Below are 17164 nucleotides of genomic sequence, written 5' to 3'. Positions count from 1 at the left end.
TACATCCATGCTGACTCGGACCGATCCTGTTACTGCTATCCAAATGTGCGGCTATTTCACCTTTTATGATTGACTCCAGCATCTTCCCCACCACCGATGTCAGGCTAACTGGTCTATAATTCCCTATTTTCTCTCTCCCGCCTTTATTAAAAAGTGGGATAACATTAGCTACCCTCCAATCCACAGGAACTAATCCTGAATCTATAGAACATCGGAAAACTACCACCAATTTGTCCACATTTTCCACAGCCACCTCCTTAAATATTCTGGGATGCAGACCATTAGGCCCTGGGGATTTATCAGCCTTCAGTCCCATCTGTCTACCCAACACCATTTCCTGCCATATGTGCATGTCCTTCAGTTCCTCCATCACCTGGCCAGTACTATATCAGGAAGATTGTTTGTGTCCTCCTTAGTGAAGACGGATCCAAAGTACCTGTTCAACTCACCTGCCATTTTCTTGGTCCCCATAATAAATTCACCTTTTTCAGTCTTCAGGGGTCCAACTTTGGTCTTAACTAATTTTTTCCTCTTCACATACCTAAAGATGCTTTTACTATCCTCCTTTATATATTCTTGGCTAGCTTACCTTTGTACCTCATCTTTTCTTCCCGGATTGCCTTTGTAGTTATCTTTTGGTGCTCTTTAAAAGTTACCCAATCCTCTGCCTTCCTACTCATCTTTACTATGTTACACTTCTTATCTTATTGTTATACTGTCCCTGACTTCCCTTGTCAGCCACGGTCGCTCTTTACTCCCATTGGAATCTTTCTTCCTCTTTGGAATGAACTGATCCTGCACCTTCTGTATTATTTACAAAAATACCTGCCATTGGTGTTCCACTGCCATCCCCTGCTAGCAAGAACGGAACTCACTATCAAAACATGGAGGGGACGGGGGACACAATTGTTTGGCGGCCACGCGCGCATACGCACGCTCACACAACCGCGCGAGACTTCGAAGGCTCAATTCAGCGCTAAAAACGGCGATTTTACAATCAGGATCACAAAGACTTGGAGGGGGGGGGGATGTCCCCCACCTCTCAAAACATGAGGGGGACGTGTCCCCCCTTTGTCCCCCCCCCCCCCCCCCCTGGGTTTTCCGCCCCTGCCTGCTAGGTTATCTTTCCAGTCAGATTTGGCCAGCTCCTCCCTCATGGCTCCATAGTCCCCTTTATTCAACTGCAATACTGACACTTCCGATTTACCCTTCCGATGAGCAGGAAGGCAGAGAAACAGCAGATAATCAAAGAAAACTGAAAGGGGAAAAAGCAGGATGTCGAGCTAGTGGCTTTCGAGGCACTGCACCTTAACTACCCCGCAAGAATCGAGGCTGCTCACTTTTGCCCCAAGAACTTTAACATTTTGCAGCCAACAGTCGGTACAGTTTAAAACAAACTTGAAATAAAAAAACTCTGACTTGTTTGCAAATACAGAGCTCGTCTCCCTGATGGTGGGAGAGGGGAAAGTCTGTGAGTAATCGGGCAAGTGTGAGGTGTGACAAGACCCTGATGACGGAATCGGACCAATCCCATTTCTGGGCTTGTTTAATTTCTACTGGCCCCCTCCACATTTTTAGTTTAGTTTAGTTTAGAGGATAGTCCCAGCTTCAACTACATCCTCTGGCAGCTTGTTCCATACACCCGCCACCCTACACACACTAGGGCCTAGATCTATACCAAGCCATTTAACCTACAAACCTGTATGTCTTTGGAGTGTGGGAGGAAACCAAAGATCTTGGAGAAAACTCATGCAGGTCACGGGGAGATCGTGCAAACTCCATACAGACAGCACCCATAGCCAGGATCGCACCTGGTTCTCTGGTGCTGTAAGGCAAAAACTACTGCTGTGCTAGCGTGCCATTGCAACTCTCAGGCAATTGCAACAACTTCGAGATCAAAATATTGTTGCTTCCCTTTAAACCTCTTATTCAATGATACCTCGCCTTAAACCAATGCCCACTGGCCTTGGACACCTCGGCCAAGGAGGAAGGCTTCATAATTGTATTCCCTTTTATCATGTACCCCCTCAGCCTCTTCTTCTCCAAGGCAAACAAATCCAGTATAGCCATTCCATCCCAGACAAAGTATTGGCGAATCTGCACCACATCATATAATCACATCCTTCCTGTGCTGAGGACGTCAGGAACAATCTACAAAGAGAGAAGCAAAGTTTAATTCTCTGAGATACCTCTTATTCCTAAGAACATTGATGTACTGCATATTGTAAATATTATCTGTTCATTATCCTATCCAAGCATCTCAAGAGTTGAGAGTGAAAGGTTTGGTGTTGTTTTTATTTTAGGTTGTAAATCGAGGTGACCCTTATCCTCAGGAAGTCGGAGCAACTGTCCAGAAAGTCATGGAAACAATAAATTTCAGTAACCCATACAGGCTGGTGTGGCAGTCCAGGGTAACCTACTAATATATTCAATATTTTCTTCACTAATGTTATTTGTATTTATGTGTACCGTGATCATGAAAAGTTGTACTTGAATTTGAACTGATTGTATCAATGGTATATCTGATCTGGTTGGATAGCATTAAAAACAAAGCTTTTCACTGTACCTCAGTACATGTGACAATAATAAACTTCAATAATCTGACAACATCAATGAAGCTGGATTTGCGGGTACATACTTTCAAGCTTTTATATTTTCCATGTGGAGAAGAGGGAACTGAACCAGGGAACTCAAGGTCTCAAGGTCATAAGTGATAGGAACAGAATTAGGCCATTTGGCCCATCAAGTCTACTCCACCATTCAATCATGGCTTTTCTATCTCTTCCTTCGAACCCCATTCTCCTGCCTTCTTTCCATAACCCCTGATGTAATTATGCTCCTAGAGCTAACCCCCATTAGTCTAGTTCAGTAAAACACTGAGTCAAGCACCGGATCACTGTTCTTTCCAACAATAACGAACTCCCTGTACAACACCTAACCACCGCGGGTCCGATCCTTGTCTCTGCTTGTTCAAGCCCTTAAGCCTATTGCAAGCAGACTCCTCCAAAAGGTTACGCAGTCCAAAACGCCCCTCCAGAAGATCGACCCCAATCCTCGTGGGGGCTACTCTTTATAGGTCATCGAACCCTGTGGCACGAAACTAGATGGGGGTGGCAGCCCCTACAAACCAATCGCACATATCGATCACATTATACAGTTATTGACAGTTCCCTAACCCTATTGCAAAGTACCCCATTACAATGTTTCTACAGAAGCTTCTGGAATAAAACTATAAAGTCAAGACCTTTTAAGTGTGATCCAACCTTGTATTTTGAGGGAATTAACAAAGTAGCTTCAAACTATTTGTGGTATTATCATGGTACTGAATCCCTTACATTTTGACTATCAAAATGAAATAACTCAGCAACCTTTATTATTTTCATTATGTAATTCCATTGGAGAAATGTGCTTGTACCTACTGGAGGCAATTGATCTTGCATAGGTTTAATAGGACTTCATATGTCACTTTCTCTTTGCAGCTTTCTTTTGGGAATTGTTTAATTCTGAGTTTTTGTCTTGCTGTTATCCCAGTTAGAAATTCTGAATACATTTTAATTGACCAAGTTGAACAAGACAATAAAGGAGCTGGTGTAATATAAATCCAAATAGTTTGTTTTGGAGGCATTGTGAAGTGATACTGCCAAATGATATTTGTTAGCATTTGTCATTGATTAAAGTTGATTTAGTTCAGGTGTACATTTGTACATTTGCATGTTTAATGACATTGAGTTTGTCACAAGTGCAAAAAATTACAAATGACTTGCATTGATTACATTGTGCTGTAACGTTTGGAGATGAAATGATACCTACCTTATCTGTTGTGCAATACTTTATACAGGTTGGTCCCATGCCTTGGCTTGGCCCCTCAACAGATGTCACCATCAAAGGATTATGTGAGAGGGGAAGGAAAAATCTGTTGCTCGTCCCCATAGCTTTTACCAGTGATCATATTGAAACGCTCTATGAACTTGATATAGAATATGCGCAAGTTTTAGCTAATGAGGTAAGTGGCCAGAGTTTTTGCAATATATGATCTTTATCGCAGGAGTTTATTTAGAAGTTTGGATTTTTTTCTGGATTGGGGATTCATGATCATCATAGTGCTTTAGCGCTTTGTCATACTGGGTAAACTGTTTACCTGTAGGTGACTTATTGTTGAAGGCTATGTTTGGGGGGGGTGCAGTGCATTGCATGTGCGGGCGGGAGTCATCTGGCAGAAGATTGCAAATTCTTAGAATTCACTACCCCATAGGTCTATGGAGGCTGAATCATTAAATACTTTTAACCTTGAGATAAATCTCTTCATTTGGGAAGTTATGGGTATCTGGGAACAGAAAGGGAAAATTGCAATGTCCAAGTTTAAATCAGCCACAAGTTACTCAGAGGAGGCGGCTGAGGGACAATATGTCTTCTTTTCTTATGTCATGCCAAATAATACATGTAGACCTTTTCAATTTGTAAAGGGTGTATGATATTTGTCATTGCCATATTATGAACTTCGAAAAAATGGTGGTCAACATATCAATTTTATCTGAAAGCCTGCAAAACCATATCTCTTGTTTCCCTTATCCCAAACCAGTCCGAAGAAGGGTCTCAACCCGAAACGTCACCAATTCCTTCTCTCCAGAGATGCTGCCTGTCCCGCTGAGTTACTCCAGCTTTTTGTGTCTATCTTCGGTTTAAACCAGAATCTGCAGTTCCTTCCTACGCAAACTAATTACTACACATCAGTCCACACTAGATCTCTGTGGTAAATAGGCAAAATTATGAGCTATTGGTCACTTATTATTGCTGAAGGTCAAGTTATGTAAAGCTGGAAATGAACAAAGTCTTTGAGATGTTTCAGTGTAACTCTTTCGTTCTTCCATCAAATCCATTTCAGTGCGGCGTGGAAAATATTAGGCGAGCTGAAGCGCTAAATGGAAATCATCTTTTTATTAAGGTAAAATATTGCTATTGCATAATTTGTGTTTCCTCCAGTGAGTTTAGACTGGATTGTTCAGTAAAATAACTCATCCCAGAACTCAAATCTCATTCAAGGCATATATTTCACAGCTTTGGTTATCAAGCAGGCTGAGTAGCCAATTCCTCTGAAACCTCCTTAAGCCACAATGTAAAACGCATAGTTTTTAACTAACATTTTAGAATGCACAATAAAGATAAAACTAAAATAGAAATTACTTTTAAACAAAGCTGAAATATATCTTTGGAAATAGCAATTCAAACTATTAAATTTCCATAACCATAACTGACACTGGGAAAGGAAATGTTTAGAGGGATATGGGCAAAATGCAGGCAGGTGGGATGAGTGCAAACGGGGCATCTTGTTCGATATGGGCAAGATAAGCCACAGCACCTGTTTCTATGCTGTATAACACGATAACCAGAGAAGATTAAATTAGCTTATTTGATATAACTTGGCGATTCAAAGTTCATTAGTAACTACAAATACAATAATCATAAATTTGCAAATAGGTCACCTCCTCACTCTGGTGGAGGCAAAAATCTTAGGGCTGCAGTCTCTTCCCTCCTCTTCTCCCTCTGCGCTGAGGCGAAGCCCCACCGGGCGATGGTACAAACAGTCCCGCGGCTCACCGAACCCCGCAAACGGGCCGGCTCAAACACCGCGGCCCGGGGTGGCTGAAGCTGCCGCCCTCCAGTCCAACGGACGCAGCCTGGACCCCGGACTCAGGTCACCACCACCAGAACGCCGTCCCAGCCACCGGAGCACCGTTCCAGCCCCGAGCCGGATCGCCCTCACGTGAGTGCCGTTCCTCCCCTCGAGCTGGGCCGCTCCGACGGGAGCGCCGTACCTCCCTCGAGCTGGGCCGCTCCGACGGGAGCGCCATTCCACCTCGAGCTGGGCCGCTCTCACGGGAGAGTCCCAGCCCCGAGCCGGACCGCCCTCACGGGAGCGTCACAGCCCCTCACGGGAGTGCCGTTCCAGCCCCGAGCCGGACCGCCCTCACGGGAGCGAGCCCAGGGCAAGTCCTGACTGGCTCTGCCTCCGGAGTGTCGAGGTCGCCAGCTCCGCCATTAGGCCTCAGCGCAGACGGAGGCAGAGAAGGGGGATACGACAAAAAATCGTATTCCCCCGAAGGGAGAGACAGCAAGCCCCGTTTCAACCTCCCACCCACATAAACACAACCTATCCATCTTTCTCTCAGTATCTTTCTTTTTGCTGCTTCCTTATCCGTTTCTCTTTCTTTGATTCTTTTCTTCACTCACTTTTTCCCTTCACCACGTTTTTCCTCCTCGTTTATAATCTCTGTTTCTCTTTATCATTGGACACAAAGGTCATATGTTCAAATTCAATCATGTCAGCTGCCAAACTGTCATAAATTGTGTTTGTTGCTGCCTTTTAATGTTGGGATTAACCACTTTTGCTATATGGCCTGCTCCAAGCTAGCAATTAAGGTTCATTTTTTTTATGCCCCCTCAAAAACCTAACAAAAATCGTTGTTAAAGATAACAAGCATCTATTGTAAGAGGAAACAATAGATGGAGTTCTAATCCATTGGAAGTAGTAAAGAATAGTGCGTTTAGTGTTCCTGATTCGACAAAGGTCCGATCTCTAATCTTTGGGGCCTGTCCTATGATTGTAAGCGATGTCTGATAAATCACTGTGCAGCATTGTAAGTGGTGATTGAGAGTGTTTTTAAAACTGGGGCCATCAGAAGAAATTATTTATTATTTGTTTGAAATTATTATTATTAGTATTATTATTATGAATTTACTATTAGTTTGAAGTGCATATTTGGGAATGATCTTATTGATGTTTATCTGAGTAAAAGTGTTGAATTTCTTGTCCTCATCATTTACTGTCTATTTCTAGGCTCTGGCAGACTTGGTAAATACTCATCTAAAATCTGCAGAAACTTCTTCCAAGCAGTTGGGTCTACGTTGTCCACTTTGTGTTAATCCAGTGTGTCAAGAAACCAAGGCATTTTTTGCCAAACAGAAACTTTGAAATGGTAATCACCAGCCCCGGATTGTTCTGCCCTTCAAGAGTCTCTGTCTAATGGTCATTTTGATTTTCTTTCTACTGTATCATCTGTGCTAAGTTTTAAAAGTAAGCTCAGTCTATGGGTGGGTTTCACTTTTAAAGTTTTATTCTTTATTACAATAATGAACAGATCTTAAATGAAGCTATATGTTGCACTATTCTCAAGCCTCGTGTGTGGATGAAGATGCTGAAATTCCGTCACCTCTATACATTTTTTTTTCCTCTTGGTCCTTTTAAGCACAGGAATGACAGGAACATGACTTGAATGTGACTTTCAATAGTTTATTTCAACATGTGCTATTAAACTGACCTTTCAATATGATTCATATTCCAGTAAAGATTGATTTTAATGATTTATGCTTGATTGCTTGCAATCATAGGACAGGCCCCAAAGATTTTAATGATTTATGCTCAAAATCACACTTAATTTTTCCATTCTCGTGCTCGATTTATATTGCTGCCTTACTCCATGCAGGTCCATCAATTGTGATAAAGCATGCTTGAAAAATATTGTCCATTCCAAAACGAATTCTAACAAATTAAAAGGGAAATCTCTAATTGTTAACATTTTAGCCTTCTTTATAAAAGGGTTTTTAAATCTACCTGCCCTTCCAAATCTAAAGCCTGAAACAGAGTGAACAAGATTTGAGGATGGGGATGGGAGTCAAAATATTTAATACGATTGTAGATAGGCTATTTGCATGTTAGCCAATCAGAATGCTTAACAATAATACCTCCGCCTAGTGCATGCTTTATAGTGTAATACTTGCCTACTGTATTCAGTAGTTGCAGCAAACTGAATGTATGATGTACTGCATATCTGATACTGGTATGAATATTAAGGATGCTTACACCTTTACCTGTGTGAGAGTTGGGTATTTACATGGTGTCAGATAACTGGGTCCAACTCACGTTCGTTTACCGCAATTTATTTTCTTTATCAGTTTTTATTTTGTATTTTTCAATGTTATGGCCAGCTCCTGTCAAAAGCCGAGTTCCCTCGTGTTTGACTCTGACATAGCCGAGCAATGGCGAATGTTTGAACTTGATTATGCTCATTACATTCGCATCATCCACCGGAATGACCCCGATGATCTGAAGACATCGCTACTGCTCAATCTAGCGGGTCCAGAAGCAGTGATTCGTGCAGCCAACTTCGAGTTCATCCCAGCACTCAACGACGCCAATGGCCAGGTATTTGTGCCGGCAGAATCTATCGACAACCCGATGGTCCTACTCAGAAAATTTAGAGAGCTATGCGACCTGCCCTCGAAACGCATCCTCGAGAGAGAACACGGTTCTTCGCCCGACAGCAGCAGGTCGATAAACCCGTCGAACGCTTCATCAATGATTTACGACACATGGCTACACGGTGCCACTTCGGTGAGTTGACTAACGCGCTAGTACGCGACAAGATTGTGGGGGGAATGAGCGACCGCAAGCTGAGAGCTGAACTGCTTCGGAACGCTGAACTGACTTTAGAGCAAGCCATTCATTCGTGTCGCATGGCAGAGGTCGTGGCCCCGCTCGCAGATTTTAACCCTGCCAGCCCACAACAGCAACATAACGTAAATCTTGCTAACTACTCTCGCTGGAATTTTTCAAATGTGCCTCGCAAAAGCCCTAATGTGCCTGCCACGAGATGCCCCAACTGCAATTTCCACTCTAGAGGGTGCCAGTTCTGCGTTGCCCATGGGAAAGTTTGTCACAACTGCAAGAAGCTTAATCACTTTGCTACATGTTGTCGATCTCGTGGGAACACTACTTCAAGGACAAATCTGCACCTGCATCAACAAGAACTGTCTGACTCCGACTCCCAAGAACTCGACGATGCTTCCCACGGGAATGATTCCGATAACACAGACAACGACTCAGCCGTTCTTTCTCTCCTACGCTCCTCAGGCAAACTGCTGGACCCTGCAGTGACCATGGTGATAAACAACAAGGCCCTGACCGCCAAGGTCGACACGGGTGCAGAGTTCAACAAGATCAGGAGCACGGAGCCCATGAAAAAGGATTCCTCGACCCTACATGCCTACTACGATAGGGAAGTCGTTCACCCACTGGGGAAAGCTGATTTGAAATGCACCGTCAATGAGCAAACAAAGAACTTGATGTTTTACATCATCCATCCTAACTCTGAAACCCTGCTTGGCATCAGTGCATGCCATGACTTAGGACTGGTCTATTTCGGACGTGCTGTCCACAAACTCTGCCTGACAGAGGAGCCAACACAGCAACTGCTATCCCAGTACAAAGACCTGTTCGACGACAAACTTGGCAAGCTGCCCAAAACATAGAGAATCACTGTAGATCCTACAGTTACACCAGTGGTCCACGCACCCCATCGTGTTCCCCATGGCATGCGGGAAAGAATACACACTGAACTAAAACTAATGGTCTCCATCGGAGTCATTGCCGAGGTCAGCGAACCCTCTGACTGGGTCTCCACCATGGTCGTAACTACTAAGAAAAACAAAGAACATTTGAAGGTTTGCATCAACCCCAAAGATCTCTGGAACTCTCTGCCACAGAGGGTAGTTGAGGCCAGTTCATTGGCTACATTTAAGAGGGAGTTAGATGTGGCCCTTCTGGCTAATGGGATCAGGGGGTATGGAGAGAAGGCAGGTACGGGATACTGAGTTGGATGATCAGCCATGATCATATTGAATGGCGGTGCAGGCTCGAAGGGCCGAATGGCCTACTCCTGCACCTAATTTCTATGTTTCTATGTTTCTAAACACAGCAATCAAACGTCCACATTCCCTGATGGGAACTACTGAGGACGTGGCTGCTCAAATTGGAAACGCAACGGTATTCTCGGTCCTTGTCGCCAAAAGCTCTTTCTGGCAAATACCACTGGACCGGGCATCATCTGCTCTGACGACTTTTGCCACACCATTCGGCCACTACAGATTTGTAAGAATGCCCTTCGGGATCAACTCGGCCAGTGAAGTCTTCCAACGCGCTATGGAACAAGTGTAGGCAGAATATGCCATCATTGTTGACGATATCCTATTCTACGGCCGTGATTTAGCCGAGCATGAGGCCAACCTAAAGAAGATACTAAACCGTGCCAAAGATATCAACCTTGAACTCAATCCTCTCAAGTGCAAATTCCAGGATCCGGAAGTCACCTACGTCGGTCATGTGTTCACCAGCAATGGATTAAACCCTGATCTGCTAAAGACCGCAGCCATCATCGAGCTGCCAGTTCCAACCGACGTCACCAGCTTGCAACGGTTCCTAGGTATGGTGAACTATCTGGGAAATTTTATTCCCAGCCTCAACGAACTTTCTGCCTCTCTGCGACAACTGACTCGCAAAGACAATGCATGGTCCTGGTACCCACAACACCAAAGAGCCTTTGAGGCGCTCAAGCTCCAGTTAGCCAGCGCACCAAATGGTTTAAGAGGGAACTGCAGATGCGGGGAGAATCGCAAGCACCATAATACACACTGAAAAAGCTGGATCGAAAAGGACTCAGCTCACTGTGCAGAGAAAATTAGACTTCACCGGAAATCACTGGAGACCGAACAGCACCTCATATTCCGCTTTGGGGAGTCTGCATCCCGGGGACATGCACATGCAACATCGAATTAACAGCGAACGTCCCCCTTTTGTTAGTCCTTGCTGTCTCCTCCCCTTCCTCAGCCCCCCTGCTGTCTCCTCCCATCCCCCAGCCTTCGGGCTCCTCCTCCTTTTCCCTTTCTGGAATGTCCCCGCCCACCCCCGCCCCCGATCAGTCTGAAGAAGGGTTTCGGCCCGAAACGTTGCCTATTTCCTTCGCTCCATAGATGCTGCTGCACCCGCTGAGTTTCTCCAGCTTTTTTGTGTAGCCAGCGCACCAACACTGGCATATTTCAACCTCAACCTGCCAATCACCATCACCTGCGATACATCCCAGTACAGGCTAGACGCAGCGTGCCTACAGACAGCCGGGGACGTGATGCCTGTCTCCACTGCATCACGCACCATAATACACACTGAACAACACTATGCCCAAATCGAAAAGGACCTGCTCACTGTCGTCTTTGCCTGCTCCAAACTTAAGGACTTCATTTTTGGGAAAACTTTCACTGTTGAGACCGACCACCAGCCACTAGTCACCATCCTGAACAAGCCCATCCATGCCGCCCCGGCTCGTCTACAACGCATGATGATGCAGCTACATCGTATACAAGAAAGGTAAAGACATCCTGCTTGCGGCACATCGCAGACACGCTTCCCAGAGCCCCGCGTACTACCAGTGAACGTCACCGTATCGAACAACACAAATTCTCAGTCCTGATGGTCTCGTTCGTGCCCACCAACCGTCTACGCCGCTTTGTCGAACATACAACGGCAGACAAAAACTTTGCAACTGCTGATTCATCATTGTCACTGATGAGACCCACTACGAAATGTTGATGAAGTTGTTATTGGCAGTACATCCTGTCAGCTGGGGTGAGACCACTCAGCTCCACTGTCATAAGGAACGGATGGCCCAACAAACAGTCTAGCACCCCGTTTGAAACACGACCCTACTTCGTACTTCATGACAAACTGGTGCTACAAGATGGAATAATCATCAAAGGCCACAAGGCAGTCATCCCCACCAGCTGCTGCGGAACTGTATTGCAGAGCTGAAGGAGTGAGATCGAGATACTACGACGACATCCACGGAGGCTGGGTCCCCGGCACGGAGGCCACTCTATAACTAGGGCCCAGAACATGATCTACTGCCCCGGGATGACAGGCTGGGTTTGGTACATACGCGAAAAGACACGGAATCGTGCGCCATCTGACAACAGTTTGACACCTGCCCCAGCCGTTGCTCCCTCCCTTCCATGGTCTTCACTGGCCGCCGATATCTTTGAATGACACGGGAAACACTACCTTGTTCTGGTGGACTCCTACTCGGGTTGGTTCGAAATTGACCTACTCCCAACACTTCTGAGATATTGATCCAGAAACTATCAATCCACCTGTCCGTGCATGGAGTACCCATCCACCTTCAAACTGACAATGGAACTCAATTCACCAGTCAAAGGTTTAAGAACTTTGCCAAGCGGTGGAACTTTCAACCTGTGACCAGCAGCCCAGAATACCCACAGTCCAACGGACTTGCCGAACGCGCTGTTCGGAGCACTAAACAACTCATGGAGCGCTCCTACCAAGCAAAATCTAACGTCTATCTTGACCTACTCAACCTGCGGAACATTTCAAGGGACAGGGTTCTCGGCTCCCCCGCCCAGCGACTAATGTCGCGCCAGATGCGTCCACCATTGCCAGTCCCCCAGCAACAGCTGCAGCCGCAGGTCCGTTCTCCCACCGCCGTACAAAAGCGAGTGCAGTTTAAATGCAACATGCAAAAGCGGTGTTACGACAAGCCCAGCAAACCACTTAAACCACTGGTACAAGGACAAGTGGTACGCCTACAAACTGACAAAGGACACACCAAACCAGAGCACATTCACGGCCCCTCGAAGGAACCACTCTCCTACCTGGTCGAAGTGGATGGTGTCCTCTACAGACGCAACCCCCCGTCAACACCTCCTTCTAGTGAAGGAGCCTCGTCCAGCGCCTGCGGGTCCTAATGCCCCACCGTTCGTGTTCAAATCAACGCCTGTTGCAGCTATTCCACTTCCCGTTGCAACCAACACCACTCACTCCCCGCGTCGGTCTGCCCCTGCGTTTCCTGTTGTAGCCGGCACCCCAGGCTACCCGCGTCGGTCCACCCCCGGTTCCCCCGTGGCGGTCTCTCCCCTCAGGCCCATCGGGTCACCTGCGGCATTGCCAACCCCAGTCCCCATCTTTACGGACAGAAAGGGTGATGAGGCAGCCCCCTGCCGCACGAGGACCGGGTGGGTTAGTAGGCCACCCACTAGATATGGCGATTTTGTTTAACCCACCATATTCCCTCAGCATATTGTTTAAAGTGCCTTAGTTGCTTTTTATTTCTACAAGAAGAGATGTAGATTGGCTATTACATGTTAGCCAATCAGAATAACTCCGCCTAGCGCATGCTTTATAGTGTAAGAACTTGCCTACTGTATTCAGTAGTTGCAGCAGACTGAATGTATGATGTACTGCATATCTGATACTGGTATGAACATTAAGGATGCTTGCACCTTTACCTGTGTGAGAGTTGGGTATTTACAACATTTATGGAACAATTTTGCTTAAATTTTAACCAGATATATGGAAATTGAGGAAATGTTGCCATGTTTCAATTTCATGGCCAAACTATTGGAAACATCGATTTGTACAATATTATCTAAGCAGATTAAAACACTTTTCCTATAACACGAAGGGTTTAAGCACGTGATGGCTGTGCTTACCCATCAGGCAATTGTGTGTAGTAGAAATTGACCAGCCAGATCTGCAGCTTGCAAGTCTACCATGATGGTTTTTTCCTGGTGCAAAGGCATATTTACACAGTCTTTATTGCTCCATCTTTTTCTTCCTTTTTGTCTCCGTGACCCTCCCTCGCTGCCCAACTCCATTCTCCCCATTGCATGACTTCATTATGCATGGAAAAACTTGGTCTGTGAAAAAACAAGATTCATTGTTAATATATGTTGATTCTTTTTCAGTAGAGAATCTCTTCTTTAGACTATAAACTCTTCCCACTGCACTATAGGTAATATTGTATGAATGGAAACCCGAGAAGCAAATTATGTACGCACTGCGGTGGAATGTGAACTACAATGGCCTTGCACCACAACCAGCTTTATAGATGATTATACATTGAAATTTGCTTATCAAGCAATTATTTATACTAATGGCCTGTGGAGACCATTAATATGCTGTAAAATACAGCAGGTGATTAATGGAATATACCAAGGCAAAATCTGTTGCTAAGACTGACATTGAATATACATTAGAAAATGTACTTCCATGCTGTTGTATGGTAATGTACTGCCTTATCTATTTTACCTACAAAATAACTTCTGACATCGTTCATTTAAATAATGTGGGTATTATATGCTCACATATACAGTAATGTTGGATCATAAAACTATTCTTCAATATCCACAACTTTCTTTTAGTCACTTACAATGTTTCAATTTTGTTTTAAATGGAGATTGAGTTGGCAGTGAACTTATTTTACCCACCATTGGCAAAGGGGAGATCTTCTGTTGCAGCAACTCTATCAGCTTTGCTTAATAGCTGATGGAGATCTATAAAAGTAGGTTGGAATGGCAAACTATCTCTGGCTTATGACCGCGACTAACTGAGTTTATATTGAACAAATAAAGGGCCGGTTCCACTTACGCGGCTTTTCAGCAAACTGTCTTCGACCTTCAAGCTCGAGGGCACTCGCCTGAAAAACCGAGAGCTGGATCGACCGGCAGCACTGAAAACACTCACGCACACACACACACACACACACACATCGCAAAGGCGGGGGCCAGGGAAAGCAGGGGAGCGCTGTCTGAAATTCACACGGTGCAAAGCCAATGTGATACCCGCGATGAACAGGAAGGTTAAAGACGGCTGGCACAGTGTACGGTAAGTCCTTTAAAGGAGCAGGGAGGGGAGGGTAGAGGGGGGGAAGGTGGTGGGGGGGGGAAGGAAAGAAGGAGGGGAGACACTTTTAAGAAGCCAGACAGCTTTTAATAAGCCAGAGATACACAGCTATGAAGTTTAGCGGGTATTTAACATTACCGGTCGGTTTTCCTTGGTTCTCTAAACTCGAGCTTATGTTTTTTTTTCCCCCAATGAGCCAATTAAAATGCCCGGTCAGCAAAGGAGATTACCTACGGCTACCTCGACTACCTATAACGACATGGCGACCCCACTACCACTGCACTACAAGTTCAAAAGTATCGATTTTCTCCATGCCGACCAATTTTTACTCGCAGAAAGGTTTTCAGCTTGTTGAAAAAATTTCCTCGACCAAAGCGAGTAGCAACCACTATGCGGGAACTCCTCTCCACCATGAAGGGGACTTACCAGTGACCACCTACGACCATGTGTCGACCATGCTGCGAGCTTGTGGCGAGCGCAAACTCTCCTAAACGCGCAAATAAGGTCGCCATAGTGGGACATGCCCTTAACTCTTGAATTAAATTTTTAAGATGAATTGTGCTGAAAAGTGATCAGCATTCTGTATTATTGTAGAAGAGCTTGACCCACCAGAGTAGGTTGTCTCTTTGAAAGCTATCTCGTTTTCCTATCCCTGACGGAAGAGTGCAGGACACATGATCTGATGATCCCTCACACTATTAGCAGATTAACAAGAGCAGTGAACACAATGCTAACCTTAGATTGCACATTCTGAAATCTGACTTTAATATTCGTTTTCTCTTAGCTAAATTACGCCACCATTTAATCAAAGGTGAAATACATAGGATTAATGAGGTTCACTTTGCAATATCTTGGCATCATGCTCAGCGCAGACATTGTAGGCCAAAAGGCCTGTTACATGTTCTAAGTTTATATAAACATACCGTTCATTTCATTCTCATCAAGGACTACCATATATTGCAAATCACTTCCTTAAGTTGCATGATTTTTTCCTGCTAGCAATATTTAATGCTAATTCATTGTTTCTTTTAAAATTGGAAAATAAGTTCCAAGTGGATACATTGCTCTATGCTGAATGATACTTTACGCAGATACTTTTTCTGATGCGTTCTTGTTGCTGTGATATAACGGACTTATACTTGTATGCATTGAACTGTAGTTCAATAAAGCACAATTACAATTTGTGAACTGATATGTTAAAGCTCGAGTGAATTACCAGATGATTCTTCACCTAAATTACATATTCAAATAGTATTTTACAGTCCTTCTTATGTGTTAATGCCAAGAATGCAAAATATATTTTTCATTGTATTTGGTTCTCTCTTTGATAATCCTTCAAGTAAAAATCAGTGCCTCTTGATCTTTAAAATAATGAGTTTGGATATTTCATCTGAAATTGAGATTCTAACATCGTTTTCTGTTGCAAATAAAATAATGTTGTAAGCCGTCACCATTGATTTGATACAATGTTTGTATGTCTTTATAGGGAGAGAAAAAACCTAATGATGATAGGTATGGTAGAGAATTTGTTTGCTGGTTATTTGGTAGATTAAGTTACATTGATACAAATTTGAAATGTCAGTTTGCTTCATTTGCTAATACTCATGTGAAAGCATTTTGGGTTCAAATTGCATTCCAGGAAATCTAAAATTTAGGTTGAACATGTGCTGGAACAGATGAGCGCTTGGAATGCATACAGTGACAGGAAATTGCACTTTTGTCTCTGGAATCAGAGTTTGGTTAGACCTACTGAGTAAGCTGTAATACTGTAAGCAGTTTGGGGTCCTAAATCTATTGGTAACATTGACACTTTGAAAACCATGCAGGCAAAGTCTGCAAGATTTGTTGTGTACATCAGTGTTCAATAGTTTGGATTTCTGTTTTCTAAACGACTCCAATACAAGTGTCATCTGCATGGACAACAGGAGATTTGATTCCTGAGTGTTGTTGCCATTATTTGAACAGTCTTCCATTGCTTCTGAGCAATAGCTTTAATCCTATGGTAACCTTGTTGATGTGGTACAAGATGCTAATAAAAAAATGAGAAGCGATGGAGCAATGAACTATTCTTGTTGCTATTGGTCTTCACTGTGATAGGAACACTTTCTAGTAAAAAGATTTAGTTGGCCCATACAGAAAAAAATAATGGTACTGGGAGGTCCCAGGATAAGAGTTATTCCAATAATATATATTTGTTTATCTGTTTGCTATTAGTGTTCAGGGTGGTTTGTTTTCTAACTAAGGTATGGGCATAAAATTGGCAACTTGCTTTAAGTACGCTTAATTTCTCACTATTCCTAGTGGTACCAGATATTGGCATTCACAATTGCATATGTGGAAGCAGTGGTCAATGAATAGGGAGTAAGAATAGAAAATATGTATTTTATCCCTTTCATTAAAGCCAACTGCAGTCTAAAGCACTGACTTTACTAGATCATTACCAATCACGAAACAATTGCGGGGACCACCGATTCTCCTCCTCAATGAAGAATTCCCTCTTGGCAGTCTTAAAGGCTCCATGAAGGTGTGGATTGAGTTAGAAACATAGAAAATTGGTGCAAGAGGAGGCCATTCTATTCATTGCGATCATGGCTGATCGTCCCCAATCAATAACCTGTGCCTGCCTTCTCCCCATATCTCTTG

At 44.1% G+C, this 17164-nt stretch overlaps 1 protein-coding gene across 2 annotated transcripts in view; it reads left to right on the top strand.

The window, feature by feature from the left end:
* Positions 1 to 15971, top strand: part of fech (ferrochelatase) — a 45409-nt gene extending 29438 nt beyond the window's left edge. The window contains exons 8-12 of one of the 2 annotated variants that reach the window (XM_055664710.1): positions 2304 to 2411; positions 3839 to 4003; positions 4883 to 4942; positions 6836 to 6974; positions 14718 to 15971. In XM_055664710.1, the coding sequence (XP_055520685.1) occupies positions 2304 to 2411; positions 3839 to 4003; positions 4883 to 4942; positions 6836 to 6970 (468 nt within the window). In that variant the 3' untranslated portion in view covers positions 6971 to 6974; positions 14718 to 15971. Of the gene's footprint in view, positions 1 to 2303; positions 2412 to 3838; positions 4004 to 4882; positions 4943 to 6835; positions 7167 to 14717 lie in introns of those variants that run through there. The other variant, XM_055664654.1, reaches the window with a different exon arrangement.
* The last annotated feature ends 1193 nt before the right edge of the window (positions 15972 to 17164 follow it).

This window comes from Leucoraja erinacea, chromosome 1 (assembly GCF_028641065.1).
Source record: "Leucoraja erinacea ecotype New England chromosome 1, Leri_hhj_1, whole genome shotgun sequence".
NCBI lineage: Eukaryota > Metazoa > Chordata > Chondrichthyes > Rajiformes > Rajidae > Leucoraja > Leucoraja erinaceus.
This window is presented reverse-complemented; position numbering and strand designations above follow the sequence as displayed.